At 45.3% G+C, this 14,878-nt stretch overlaps 1 protein-coding gene and 2 long non-coding RNA genes across 4 annotated transcripts in view; 1 reads left to right on the top strand and 2 right to left on the bottom strand.

The window, feature by feature from the left end:
• The window catches only part of LOC135905891 (uncharacterized), a 33,248-nt gene extending 23,948 nt beyond the window's left edge, over positions 1–9,300 (bottom strand). Inside the window, exon 1 of the long non-coding RNA XR_011508153.1 lies at positions 9,174–9,300. This is a non-coding gene — a long non-coding RNA (uncharacterized lncRNA). The remainder of the gene's footprint in view (positions 1–9,173) is intronic.
• The window catches only part of LOC139049179 (uncharacterized), a 42,526-nt gene that overhangs the window by 23,940 nt on the left and 3,708 nt on the right, over positions 1–14,878 (top strand). For both annotated transcript variants that reach the window (XM_070524496.1, XM_070524497.1), the window contains exons 2-7: positions 5,364–5,526; positions 7,168–7,551; positions 9,202–9,463; positions 10,605–10,756; positions 12,825–13,080; positions 14,410–14,573. In XM_070524496.1, coding sequence (XP_070380597.1) covers positions 5,478–5,526; positions 7,168–7,551; positions 9,202–9,463; positions 10,605–10,756; positions 12,825–13,080; positions 14,410–14,573 — 1,267 coding nt within the window. In that variant the 5' untranslated portion in view covers positions 5,364–5,477. The remainder of the gene's footprint in view (positions 1–5,363; positions 5,527–7,167; positions 7,552–9,201; positions 9,464–10,604; positions 10,757–12,824; positions 13,081–14,409; positions 14,574–14,878) is intronic.
• LOC139049183 (uncharacterized) overlaps positions 9,378–14,878 on the bottom strand; it is a 43,593-nt gene continuing 38,092 nt past the window's right edge. Inside the window, exon 3 of the long non-coding RNA XR_011508154.1 lies at positions 9,378–9,498. This is a non-coding gene — a long non-coding RNA (uncharacterized lncRNA). The remainder of the gene's footprint in view (positions 9,499–14,878) is intronic.

Genomic DNA, 14,878 nt, shown 5'->3' with positions numbered 1-14,878 from the left:
AATATGAGGACGCCTCAGATTCTGGCTCATACTGAACAAGGTAGTAACATAGCTAAGGCTAGGCAGCATTCACAACAGCTAGTCTGGCCATCAACTACATGGCTGTAGTGAACGCTAAAATACTTACAGGGATAACACCCTCTTGGAAGGCTGTTGTCCCTGCTACACCCATATTGAAAGGGTGGTGTCTGCGTTACACCCCATATAGAAAGGGTGTTGTTTGGTTTTACACCCATAGGCGAGGTGACGTCATATTAACAACCCTTCTTTTGTGGGGTGTTAATTTGCATCCCGTTGCTTGGGGTGTAGCAATACACCCAAAAAGGGTGTCACCCATGGGACAAGTCATTTACACCCTTAAGGGTGTTAAAATTTTTAGAGTGTACAAACGAAAGGCGGAATTGTGATAGCCACTGTGTATATATCTCCAGGCATATTCAACTGTGATATCAAGAAGGACATGACCACGCACGTTGCATGGGTTAGCCGTGACGACACTACCTCTGTGGTCATCGTCAAAACCTTCAATGTGGACATTTAAAAACCCGAGAAGAAATGGTTCACTCAGTTTGTACCAGAAGAATTTGGTTTGTAGTGCCACACTAATCCAAGTCACTCCACTACTCAACAACGGTCGCGTATAGATATAACTTTCGCCAAGATTTCGTCTAAGGCTGCAACGGAACCAATCAGTGTATATCACAGTAATCACAAAGGTATGGTTTCTCCCATTACCAAATAATGAAAATGAATTATGTACCTTCGTTTAAACCTGAGCAAAATGAGAGCAAGGCAAAAGCGAGAGCCACCGCTTCACAAGTGGACTCGTCTTTTTCAAGGCGACATGTCGCCTTTAACTTGTCGAAACGTTGGCTTCTGCTTTTACCTTCTTTTCGTTTTGCTCATTGCCTTCAATTTCCATCTCCCGCCATCCCCATGCTTTCCCTTGTCTAAACGTGTGTGATGTACTACAGATTTTTCGGTGCTCATCCACCATCACAAAGTGGAATGGATCCTCAATTTTCTATTTTAACATCATACTTTTGCGCGCGATTGCTGACATTTCCCTAATACAAGTTCACGTTGAAATCTCCATTGATTGGCTCCGCGTAAGAGCAGTGCTGGTGTTTTCAGCAGTCTGACTAATCTAGTTGGTCTGCGTTGCGATCGTATACAGTGGTAAGGAACATTCAGTATATGAAAGGAATGTGCGCTGTTTCGTTAACCGCAATTGATCGCCAAATAGTGGGAGCTTTAGCGCCATTCCCGCATGCACAAACGTTAGAGTTTCGCGCAGAAATTATCGCGTATAAGAACGCTACATTCCGGAGATAAAGTAGCCTTTCCACATTTTATCACCATACAGCTTCGGTGATCAACCCAAGACGCGACGAATGAGGCTGAAGGCTTGGACAAATTATATGATGGGCTGAAGCGCCCTATGGCAGCAAAGAGTCATATATACAACCAGCTGCCTGCTTTTTTTTATCCCATCATCGTCGTGCTTGCCCTTATGTGACACTTCTCTGTTTCTTTTTGCAGATTTTTTTTTCGTCTTTACTATATTTTATACATTCGGTGGCCTTTCTTATAACACGGCGGGATAGCAATGCGACTGGTCATTACGACGATTGCTCAATTTGCCATGCAGATGCGGCGCTGGCACAAGAAATAGCGCCAACAAATGCGAGCTCCATATGAATAGTTAAGTGAGCCTAATGCAAAATCAAAATATATGTTTTTTTTTTATTTCGTCCGAACCTACCTTAACGCAGCTTTTCTCAATTTGTTCGTTTGTCAGAGCACTATCAAAGATGTAGTTCTGATATTTTATACGACTTCCAAAGTTAGGAAAGTCTTCAGGTAACAGCACTTTAGCTGTATGAACTGATCTGTCCTTCAGTTCAAGCCACGTTTATGGAGGATTTTATTAGTTGATCAATAATTATTCACTGATTCATTCATTTCCAATTAATTTATTTCAACCTCCCAATGTTTAAAATCAACTTATTGTGCTCGTTAATGTTAACCAAAGTATCCGCGTTGGTTTTCTATTCGTCGCACTTATTTATTTATTTATTTATTTATTTATTTATTTATTTATTTATTTATTTATTTATTTATTTATTTATTTTTGCACTTGCCTCCTTCCTTACAGACATTACAACAGGGGTCAACATCCTACAACATCGTGTAATTGACACTTCAATCAAACACACAAGGCGTGGTAAAAATTATCAGTGGGTACGATATCACCAGTACCACCTACCAGTACCAGTACCACTTACCAGTACTCACCTACGGGGCAGAAACCTGGAGGCTTACGAAAAGGGTTCTACTCTAATTGAGGACGACGCAACGAGCTATGGAAAGAAGAATGATAGGTGTAACGTTAAGGGATAAGAAAAGAGCAGATTGGGTGAGGAAACAAACGCGAGTTAATGACATCTTAGTTGAAATCAAGAAAAAGAAATGGGCATGGGCAGGACATCTAATGAGGAGGGAAGATAACCGATGGTCATTAAGGGCTACAGACTGGATTCCAAGGGAAGGGAAGCGTAGCAGGGGGCGGCAGAAAGTTAGGTGGGCGGATGAGATTAAGAAGTTTGCAGGGACGGCATGGCCACAATTAGTACATGACCGGGGTTTTGGGAGAAATATGGGAGAGGCCTTTGCCCTGCAGTGGGCGTAACCAGGCTGCTGCTGCTGCTGATTATGATGATGATGATGGTGACGATGATGATGATACGATATTACCATTCTCAAGTGGAAGAACCCGCCGTGGTTGCTCAGTGACTATGGTGTTGGGCTGCTGAGCATGAGGTCGCGGGATCGAATCCCGGCCACGGCGGCCGCATTTCGATGGGGGCGAAATGCGAAAACACCCATGTACTTAGATTTAGGCGCACGTTAAAGAACCCCAGGTGGTCGAAATTTCCGGAGTCCTCCACTACGGCGTGCCTCATAATCAGAAAGTGGTTTTGGCAAGTAAAAACCCATAATTGATTTTTTTTTTTTTGCAAGTGGAAGAACATTCCAGTCTCTTATGATCCGAGGAAAAAACGAATGACTCAAGGCGGCAAAGTAAGCAAAGTAATAAATTTTCAGATCTCTCCTTTGCAAGATATGTTATGGGAGTCTAATATATGTTTCTCTATCTATACATCCTTTTTAGTGTAGTACATGGCGTAAAGGAAATTTCAAACGACGCCATTTTCTGGTGCCTTTTATATCCTGTCATTTAAACTTGCGCTTACTCTCAGTCGTATTAAACTTTTTAGTATAATAGGAAATTATACTAAAAGACTTATCGCGACTGCACAGGCCACAAGCTTAGTAAGCATGCGACCGCTTTTACGTCCATCCGGAATGCGGCCACTGAGGCCGGGAATCGAACCCACCACCTCGTGCTCACGAACAGAACGCCACAGCCACCGTGGCGAGTACCTCTCACATTCTATTGCAAAATAAAGCAAAGCAGAAGTGCCCGCTTCCACGAGTAGCACAAAGCTTGCAGCCATGCTGCTGTATCGCATAGGCCCACCAGCCTAGATCGTTTCTCGATGAGAATGTGGATGGCGAAATTGCCGCCGATTGAGTTGACGGCTGTCAGGAAACCCGGCATTGGCTGCGCTCAGCTCATCCGAGCGACCGCCCGCGACTGGCCTGGATGGGATGCAAATTACCGGCCCCTGAAAGCTCGTTGTCGCTGCAGGTGTTGCGAAACTCATCTGCGATATCGCAGTATTATACACTCCCAATTTTCGGGAACCAGCGCAAGCTGGAGGCTGCTGCGCGCGAGAAAAGAATAAGTACACATTGTCGCCTTACGTCAACAAATGGCGTGACCGGCACTTGTGTGTCTGGCAGACGACGACGCGACGATGCGAGCGCCTCCGATTGCATGCCGGTGAGCACACGGATTTCTTGAAACGCGAGGCCGAGATGCGGGGGTGTGGAGTTCGCGTGATTAAAGTGCTCTGCAGACAGGCCGCAGACCGCACCATTGCGACCTTCCAGCCACCATATACCTGTGACGTTGCCTTTCTTTATCATAGTACCACCATCTGTATGCCTTGCAACATGTTGCCAGAGTCTTTGCGACACTCCCAATGTCAGTTGAGTTCCTCCTGTGCAGGGAAGACGGTTACGAAGTGGCCAGGGCCATTTCGTAACTAGAAGACTCGGACAATGCAAGCCAGGCAGTGCGCATAGATCTCCGATAAAAATTGAGATGAAGAAGAAAGAAAAAAAGAAAACAAGGTCGAGCCAGCACTATTGACATTTGCACTTTAATTCCTAAGAAATGGCAGCAATATACCAATATGTCGCATCAGCAAAATATCCTATAACGTAAATTGGAAACATCAGCAACCAGGATTCCTGTGAAAATTCTCTCGTAAATGCGTTATGTCTGTTTAGCAAGTTAAATGAGGAGTTTCAGTTGTCACCAGCTTGGTGGTGCTGGCGCAAAGATCTTTATTTAAGATTCAAATATACGGGCTTATGATGATCACCATCTCCAATACCAGAAAACCAGGGCCAGAGTCCAAGATATAGGAGACCAGTGTCAGGTTCCTGGTGAATCGGAGTGGAGCCAAAGTGTGTCTGTTCTCAATGAGCCCAAGCCCGCAAGTGTCGGGCTCAAGTTTATTTCTGGGGAGGCTGGGTACTAGCGAGCTAGGTGGAGTTTCGTTTGAGTCTGTGTGATTGAGTAAGTACCAAGTTAAAAGATATTATTTGTGCCAGTCTGGGGGCCGTGTATTTTGGCAGTATATACACGTGAAGGTAACACAGAAAAACATTCGCTGTATTGTCTAAACTGCGCAGCAGAGAACCTAAGGCTGACTATAATGCCTTCTGCTTTGTTAAAATTACGCATCGATATTTTTCCGCGTTTCATATCCTACAAACACTAACCGCTGAGGCGTCCCGCTCGAAGTCCCAGTCTACAGGTGTGTACCTGGCTAAATACAAAGGCGCTTGACGGCCACCTCGCGTTTTCCTCGTTCTCAGCTTGTAGCCTGCTGCACTGCATTGCCCAACCCTGGCCGCTGTCGTTTCGATCAAGCAGCGCGCAAGCATCAGGTCAAGGTCCACCCACCGCCACAGAAATTAGGGGCGAGTTGCCGGAAAGATGCAGGGAGGGTCGGCGTCGATTGTTTCGCGCCTATCCGACTTCGGCTATTTCTCTTTCCCTCCCGCGTCATACCTCCCAACGTCCACGGGTCGTTCTCGACGTGCACGCTGAGGTCAGTCGACGCGCGGGCAGTCCAGTGACGTCAGGAACGCGAAGCTTCATTGAAATTCCGGTGGCACGACTCATTTCATTTCCTTTTTCGTTTTTTCTTGATCGCAACAAGCCGGGACCATCGACCAAGCGAGAGCGATTCTCTACCGGTCTGCGGAACCGTGCAGTCACTCGGATACAGGGGCCACCAGTTCGCGTCTACGTCTTCCAGTCGAACACCCGTGGCATGAAACGGCTCGTGCTTCTGCTTCTGCTGGCCTGTTGCACAGCTCGGGGTAAGTGGGGGGGGGGGGGGGGGCATTTTTTTCATTAACCAGTTCTCGCGAGCCGCATTGCATTCAACCAAAAAGTTAGATTCTAAATGAAGTCTCAATTGCGGAAACCGCAAGCCTACGAAGGTGGAGTTCGAAGCACCCGTGGCACCGGGTGTGCGGCAACTTAAAAATAACTCTCGCGTCACATAGGGAACTCGGAGCGCTGCATTAAGGCATTTCTCATCACCCAGGTGTTGATTAGCTCTCCCACGTTAAACCTCCATAACTTACATACCATGTGAGGGATCAGACAATGAAGCCAGAGAAAGTGGAAAAGACGACGGCCGCCACGACAGCTTAATTGGTGAAGCACTGCACGTAATGCGGAAAGTGCGGGTCCGGTTAATTACAACCCGCGGTATGTTACTGTTACATGCGTTTTCATTTCCCTTAAGCTCATTTCCCCTACATTTAAACATAACAGATACCTATGCTTTCCTTGGCTTGACTGTCTGCTACTACCTGAGCTGACTACAAAAGAAAAAAATTCGAATCCATTGCATCCCCTTATTTATATCGCTCGTCCAATAAACTATGATTCAGCAAGATTCATTCATTAAAGCCACCTAAATGAGCAGCGTCAACATTATGCAAATCGAATTGGTTCTGAATGTTTCAAACGGCGAGATCCAATTCTCGCAAAGGACCGTTCGAAACGCGTTCTTTTAAAAAGTAAATCTAACTTTACTTACTCGTTAGTACTGCAGTTTGGACAAATTTGTAGCAGTCCATCTTTAATGGCACCACTAACGAAATGGCCAAGAAGAAGAACCTCACATGTCCTGTTTTCTTTTGCTTGTTCGTGCCTTAAGTTATGCTGTTGAAGATGGTTCACTTTCTCGGCTAACTACCACCAATAGTCATGTTCGAGTGCCGTCTGCTGTGGTGAAAGCAACATCAAGAAAGCTCCTTAATCATTTCATCGCCCCCGTTTTTCACGAATATTTAGTCCATCTTCTGGAATTCCCTCTATATATTAGGCGTGATCTTGTTAAATATGAGGAAAGCCGCTGTTCACGGTAGTGAATGCAGTGTTTACTATGACTGAAAGGACTGTAAGAGAAAAATATTTTCAATGGATAAGTAAACTACCCTTCTGCGTTACCAAAGACGCTGCTCTTATTGTGACAAGAGGCTCGCTAAGCCAGAAAGGACGCCAGAACGTAAGACTGGTGGAGCCGCCGCCTTCCATGTGCTCCCGCACGTCACTCACCGTGACGTCACACGTAGGCCTACCTATCTCTTTTATCGCTTAACGTGTATTTATTGTAGTTTAAGAGGCAAAGAACTAAACGTAGCAAGTAGCAAGAACTTTTACTTAGCGAAAACGGCCCTAATACGTAAAAGTACTTTGAAATTATGACATCACAATCACGTGCCGTTGCTGAGGTTTCTGCGCAAAATTAAGAAAATACAAATTTGAGCTTATTTCTCCTTCTAAAAATGAAGCTATTACTGAGAAATTAACGAAAATACATATCTCAAAGAATAATTTATCAGTGTAGAGTGATTTAGTGTGTAATTTTAGTGCCCTTTTGTTGAAGTGCAGCTGAGACGCTGTCCATTTGAATGTACCTGCTCACGGGAGTGCACGTTTTACAGGAGCTTCAGCGAGCGAAAAGCAGGGGGGACAGCATGCCACAAAGGCAGAGCGCCACGATTCATCAAGCAGAAGCGATGAGCCAAGAGACGTTCCTGCTTCCGAAACCGCAGCCCTTGAAAAACCCGCCGTTTACAACCCCTTGGACGTCCAGAGTTCTAAACGACACGTAGACGTTCGGCCTCTTCTAGGACTAAATATCCCCCAAAACCACTACACTTTTCCTCAACTCTTTGACTCGGGCTTCGGTCCGACGGCGCAGGTCGGAGTCCCTTTCGGTGCCGACTTCGACCAGAACCGTGCCATGTACCCAGATCGCATCGGGCGCCAGGATCCAGGAATAACTCAGAACTTCAGTCCGGGACCGAACCACAACCAATTTCAAGGTCAGCACGAAATCCTAAAGTCATACACATGTGTTATAGTGCGATCGTCCTTTCGGGTGTTCATAACGGTTTGCATGATAATATTAAGCCCACTATTAGGCAGGGATGAGATTGGCCCTTTGGTGTTCCGATATCTCTCAGTGACTTACACGCAAGACCTTTGAGTGCGCGTACACCTCGAAGTAGCTATGGTCTACTCGAAGCGGTTAGAGCGCGCTCCAGAAATAATGATTTTGCTTGGCCTAATTGGTGCATTCTTGAACACATAACAGGACAGCGCGAAAAAACAAGGACGCAGAACGGTGCATGCTCAGGATGGGTGCAATCCTGTGTACGTACCTTTCTTAGTCCTTGTTTTCTTTTCTTGCGCTGCGCTGTTATGTGTTCTAAAATTAAACAAAGCTCCAGTGTACGACACACACTCGCGCCTCCCAGAATTCCTGCAGAGAGCCAGCGCAAGCTCAGACACGGTTAAACTTTTCTACAGGGAACGTGCTCAACTTTTGTGCCACAGCATTCCTTGTAGCACCGCTCTATTGCCATACTTCGCCATTTTTAAAGCGGAGCTCTCCATGCATTTTTTTACTAGGTGTCAATGTGTAGCTTCATATCTTTAAAATCTCAAGCATATGATGGTTCATTGTGAAGTCGGCTCGGGAACGCCTGCTAGAACTCTATATTGTTTCCACGCGGAAACAATATAGAGTTATAGCATAGGGGCCCCAAAGAGCTATGCAGGTGTTAGCGTTGGGGCAGGCAGGATTAAACAGTTTTAGAATAGGCCGTTGTGTTTGCGGATAGCGTCTTGCGCCGACAGCGCCATACGGCGTCAAAGAAAAGCTATTGGAACTAATTAAATAAAATATATCACTCTATGATCAGAGTAATTTTGACTTATGTGTTTTCGCGTTAAAATACAATTTAGAGGTTACTCTATTAGCAGCAAGCAATTAGTTGCAATTAGTCTTGAGTAACCAACTTTACGTGCCTTCATCAGCCAAGCTAAGCAGCGTTAGGCCTATGAACCATGAGATCGACAATCGAATTCGGAATCAGCGGCATCTAATGATTCAATCTTCATAGCACACGCTAGTTGAGAGAAAGCCATAATCTCAGTCACTTCTCCTAGCTTGCCAACTTCACGCGTAACCGCGAATCGAGCCCAGCTTGGTGCCAGGTTAGAGCCGTCGCTTCGATGGGTCTACCATGCTTGTTGACACAAATATCTTGGGGTTCCCGCTAAATCGGTGAACTAGAGTGGCCAACGCAAAACCCAAACGCAGTTTGCGTCTCGCGCATGCGCAGGCGCTTCGACGCTATTTCTTTTCGGGGCCCCTATCTTAAAGCTCTCTGATTGAGGACTCGAGGACTTGATGACTCAAGAAGAAGACAAACGACAAGACCGGCGCCGGTCCTGTCGTTTGTGTTCTTCTTCTTGAGTCCTGGTCTTCTGCGCCTTGCTTTTATTAATTCAAGCATGAACCAACTAGCCCAAGCAAGAGTTTTACTTCAGTAGTGAATATACTGCTCTTTAGCTGACAGGGCAGCGTTTCCCTGAGCTCTTGCGGATACCTCGAGTAACGGCGATGGCAGTTTCTCGAGTATTTTTCAAAGTTTTCTACCTAATTACAAGGTATGTCTGTGACGCAGGGTCGGATGCGGACGGCACATCACCAGCGGTGCTGGGAGCCAGACCTCCGGGCGGAGGAAGCGGTGCCGTGGGTAGCAGGCCGGACGGGAGCAGCCGCGCCAAGGTGGCGCCCATCGAGCTGTCGCGGGACCCCGACGTGGTGACAGTGGCCGACATCGAGCGGCTGGGCGACGCCAAGCTCGAGCGCACCGTTCGCGGCTACTACGACAGCGGCGCCGACAGGGAGCAGACACTCAGGGAGAACGTGCAGGCTTTCTCCAGGTACCTCGCTTCGCCTGCAGAGCCGCGACTGCATACTACGAAGTGTGTTGCGCTTGGTTATGCATCCCCCTGAAACGAATGATGGAGTGCAGCGTAACGACATACGCATGCCACACAAAAAGAGAAAAAGGAAGGTGTTACGTTCGGCTTGAACGTGCAGGAGGACGTCCCATAACTCATGGCTGCAAGGGAACCTACTTTTTGGCAAGGCGTGAAGGGATGTGAGTGAAGCAACAGCGGTGCAACTAATACGTTGTTTAGTAGAACAGTCACAGACAATACGCTGCTAGTGAACATGACGGGCCGCAATATGTTAACACTCTATAACAAACAGCACTCTTGTTTCATTACGTTCCCCAAAGGGCACGGATAGTGCTTTCAAGTCCTTCGGCAAGTTAATCTGAAACCCTATTTCTGCAGATTGAGTCGTCTGTCTTCAATTAAAAAGCAAATTCAGAGTAAATATTGTATTATTAAAATTACAAAGGAATAGCTTATTAAATCCATTTAAGGGAATAAGGCTGTTCAGAGTTTTCATCAGTGTAATGAAGACATGCTAATTAATTAACCAAAAAAACAATTGGAAGGACTAGTTCTTTCGGGAGAGTCCAAGGCCTTTCGCACGGAAATAACTGAAGTTAAGTAATTGGATGGCTTGAATCTGTAAATGCTTAACTAAAGTACATCGGTGGAATACGCATTACTCATCTACATCAGTCAAGATTCGTATTATTCTTTACCAAGAAATTTTGAGCGGTCTGAAATATCAAATTCAGGAAACGTTGAAAGGAAGATAGAAACATGCGAAATTGAGAACAGTAAGACCTGCCATAAGAAGACAATTTAAAAAAAATGAAACATGAAAATGAACCAGAGAGAAAGGAAACCGGTAAGATTGCCCAGACGGAGGAAGGCGAAATTCGAGAATGTAATTTCTTATCAGATAGAGAAGTTTGCTGTGACCGTGCCCCTCCCCCATTAACCCGATTCTTTATTTTTTATTTACTTATGTTTTGGCTTTCTTCAACTGGAAAGCAAAATATAAAAAGTAATACGTCGGTGAAAGCACATTACCTAGTACAACTCATGTGGTCGAATTGCTGATTCACTCGGACGCCTTGACTTGTTGCCTCCAACGCAGGCTCCGCTTCCGACCCCAGGTGTTAGTGGACGTGTCCAAAACAAGCACGGCGACGAGGGTGCTCGGGCGGGAGATATCGATGCCAATTGGCATAGCGCCATCGGCGATGCAGAAGCTGGCCCACCCCGTCGGAGAGGTGGGAACCGCGAAAGGTAGTTACTGGGACCCAGAATCGGGAAGTGGGTTCCTGCATGCTTGCGATATCCTTCAAAATTATCATTATTCATTTATTTAATCCATCTGAGAGTATAACTCTGCCCTACAATGATAGCTGAAATCATTCCTGCGGCTCTTTAACTTTACGTAGATCCATGCGTGTCTCGTGACCGACAACAAGGAAACCGAGAAGCCCGATTTTTGTTAGTCGCAACCATATTTTGTTAGTCGACTCACCGTGTACTTCCTTTCGACACACAGTGTACGAAAGGAGTAAAGGGGTTGAGAAACGAAATAATTCGGCAGAACCCATCTCACGATGACTGTTCACATCCGGATCAGGCCATCCGGACATTCGGATCAAGTAAGGACATCCAGACATTGCCCCTGGATCCGCGCATTCTGAGGGTTTCGCTTCCTTGGGAGCTGCACACCGAGGCTATATTTGGTTTGTCGACTTCAGGAAATGTAGCAATTCGCATGTCGATTTCTGAGCTTGACGTACTGATTTTCGTCTTGGGGCTGAACCGCACAGGGAACATACGTGAGGTTCGTCACGCCATAAATGATATTTGCAGCACGTTCTAGGGTAGGTGGATTCACAGACAGATAGCCTAATGGAACTTTACAGGTAAGCTTGAAAACCAGTTTGTGAAAACGCATTGAAGTCAGCCTGTCAGGAAGATCACGTGCGTCCAGAACCCCCGCGATGACAGAATTAAGCATCCGTATCAGGATCACAATTCGCTTTATCTTCAACACACAAGGTGGGAGTCCCGCAGGCAAAAAACTGCCGCAGACAACCTGACGGGACCTGGCGGCCTACAGAGGGCAAGAGGCAATGGATTTCACCAACTGTAGCAACTGTATATACATACAATCATTGTGAAGAAGAAATGAATTTGCTTAATACAGATACAGCATACATGATGGACATTATCTGAAAATTCATAAACAGTGCAGGAAAAGTAACAGTAACAAGTTTAGTGCTTTATCAGGTAATCACGCACTTCTGATTTAAACGTGCTGGGTGGGGCTCTGAAATCAATGTGTTTTAATTTAAAAGGTTGTATAGTGTAGGCAGGCAGTAGTCCAGCCTAGATCTACCGCAATGTGTACGTGTACGCGGCACTGATGTTAGCCTGGTACGTAGGCTGTAAGTCATACGGGGAATGATTTGTATTTTCGGAAATTTATGTTTATACATATAAAGAGCTAGTTGATGATCCTGTAACTTAAACGCTTAAATTATGTTTAAGATTATGTTTTAAGCATATTATGTTCTTGAAGCAGCAATATGAAGGTAAGATATGGCATATGTGCAGCAACGCCTTCTTCACGATTCTTATGCTAGTCTATTCGTGTAGCCTTACGAAATACAACTTCTATGCAGAACTTTCTATTTTTCGCTAACTATCGCCAATATACTTAAGAGTTCTATGAAAGGGTCTAGTTGGTGGCTCTCCGTACTTGCTTATGCGCTAGCACATTACTAAATATGTCGATAATAAGAGCCTTAATTCACTTTTCATGTGTTTCATACTTAGCAAGCAACGCTGTGGAAGCTGCGTAAATATTTCCGCCATCTAAGCCGATCACTTCGCACGTTTCAAGGTCGATCTAGTCCCGTGGCCACGCATGGTCGCGCGAGCGTGCGCGTGAGAATGCCGCAGCGGGTTGCCATTGAAAAACCCGAATAAAGAAACAAGTAAAATCAAAGTGGGCTATAACAGCATATTATTAACAGCCGTATATCACGGTTTGTTTATGTTTAAGAATTCAAACTTTTTGTTTCATTTGTTGCTGAGGAAAAGTAAAAAAGAGTTTTACAGATTTGCTGGCAAAGAACACCAAAATATTTCTTGTTGCAAACACGTATATATACGGCAAGAAGCCTCGCTGGCCTCATCAGCGTTGTGCGCTAGTTCTGAAATGCAGTAAAGATAAGCTGTAAACACGAAATGATGCAATCATTTCGTCAAGCGCTGTGCGGTGAATAAACCGAGCTGTTCTCGGTGTTCACGTATACGAATATTTCTCACGGTTACATCATTACACGCGCAGCGGCTGAGGCCGCAGGTACGGTGATGATCCTCAGCACCCTGAGCACCACATCACTGGAGGAGGTGCGTCGGGGCGCGCCCAATTGCCTGCTGTGGTACCAGCTCTACGTGTACCGGAACCGGTCCCTCACCGAGTCGCTGGTCAAGCGCGCTGCACAGGCGGGATACTCGGCTCTGGTGCTGACGGTCGATGCTCCCGTATTCGGCCTCAGGATAGCCGACGTCAAGAACAACTTCAGCCTGCCGCCAAACCTCAAGTGAATCAAGTCGCGCCGTCTCTTAAGTTTATCGTAAAAGATGAGTCAGCCAATTATCCCACAGTGTTGACGGCATACACTTTTGCACTTCGACGCTGAACAATTCATAGCATGATGTAGCTCAGGGGCTCTTATCTAAATGCACGGAACGGAGAAATCATTTTTCTGGGCAACCACTGCACCGAATTTGAGGAGGTTCGTTGCATTTAAAAGAAAATGTCAAGCTGTAGTGACTGCAGGAAAGTGCATTGCTCATGTAGGCTATCTATGTTTTTACTAATGTCGCTGAAGATTGAAAAATTTTAAGACAGACTCAAATATTAGGTTTACAACTCTGTAGCACGGCAGTAAAAAGCGCCATCACTATTCTCTCAACTTCATCTAATATTACATCTAAAACACACGAAATCCATGCATTATGTATTGCTCAGAAATATGCCACTAATTCATGAGTAGGACTTCTACAATAGCTTCATGCACATTATAACAATTTTGCGTAAGCTGTAATATGTCGATTTCTTCAACGCCATATGCTCTAAGAGGTGCACTTTACAGAACTGTGATATTTCTTGTTGGTGGAAACTTGCGAATTTGTAAACTTCATGCTTATATTTTTTTAAGCTTAGCAGTTTACAGGAACCGTAAAAAATGCCAGCCCCTAAATCAAAATTTTTCAATCTATACTCACTAGAATTTAACTTTCTCTTTCAAGTTCAGCCAAATTCACTCGAATTGACCCAGTCGCTGTCTCATAAAAGCCTTTCTGCTTTTCACATGTATACGAATTGTGGAATCAGACTTAGCACCGAGCCGCTTCTTAAGAGAAGAGCATGAAGGAAAGGAACACGGAGAACAACAAATTGCACATGGGCACAACGGACACAAGATGAATAAAATAAGCGATGTAAACGAGACTCGAGGAAGCACAGGATGCTGCAATGAGCCATGCAACTTCTTGTGGCCAACTTCAACGCGCTATAAAGCATATTACGTTGCACAAGTCTTTTTTTAGAAAGAGACAGAAAAATATTTTATTGAAAGTTACGTCTTTGCCCATATCTTTTCCCTGACAGATGATTGGATATAACAAGTTATGGCAATAAGCTACTTGCACGCTTTGGTTATTTTCCTAGAATCTTTTTCATACACCCGCTGTTACCATGTGTTCTAACTACGAAACTTAAGTGCTTCATCTTTGCCCCGCTTGCACTGACAGACCTAGCTGTCGACTACAATTACTGCGTTCCATCCTGCATTCTGTGCTGATCAATCTCTGTCAAAACCTTCAATCTGTTCGTAACTGGTTACATATGTCTCTCGCATTTTCAGGCTTGCGAACCTGGAAGGTTCCCTGTCTGACCTGTCCTCAATGTCTGGCTCGGGGCTGACCGAGTACACAAACAGGCTGTTTAACCCGTCAGTTACTTGGGAGGATGTGCCATGGCTTCGGAAAATCTCCGGTCTACCCGTCGTCATCAAGGGCATCGTGACGCGTACGTCATTTAAATGTTCGCTCAACATGTAGTCCGTATTCGCTCTACGCACGACATTCAAGCACGGCTTCCTTCTACATTGCAGCTTTTCTTGCTGTCTTAATTTTTTAAGCACACGTACATCCACAGGAACTTACAGACTTGGACTTGCATGCCAGGCCATCAAACAGGCTAGCATCTCAGTCAGCTTCTCAGTGAGCCTCTCTCTCTCACTATGTTTACTGCTTGAAAGATTGCTCTGCTGAATTTGTACGCAAGTTTTGATTTCCCAATATGTTTTTAATTGCAGTATGGATAAGCAGTCA

This window comes from Dermacentor albipictus, chromosome 8 (assembly GCF_038994185.2).
Source record: "Dermacentor albipictus isolate Rhodes 1998 colony chromosome 8, USDA_Dalb.pri_finalv2, whole genome shotgun sequence".
Classification (NCBI taxonomy): domain Eukaryota; kingdom Metazoa; phylum Arthropoda; class Arachnida; order Ixodida; family Ixodidae; genus Dermacentor; species Dermacentor albipictus.
Note: the sequence above shows the minus strand (reverse complement) of the source record. Positions and strands in the feature narration are given on the sequence as shown.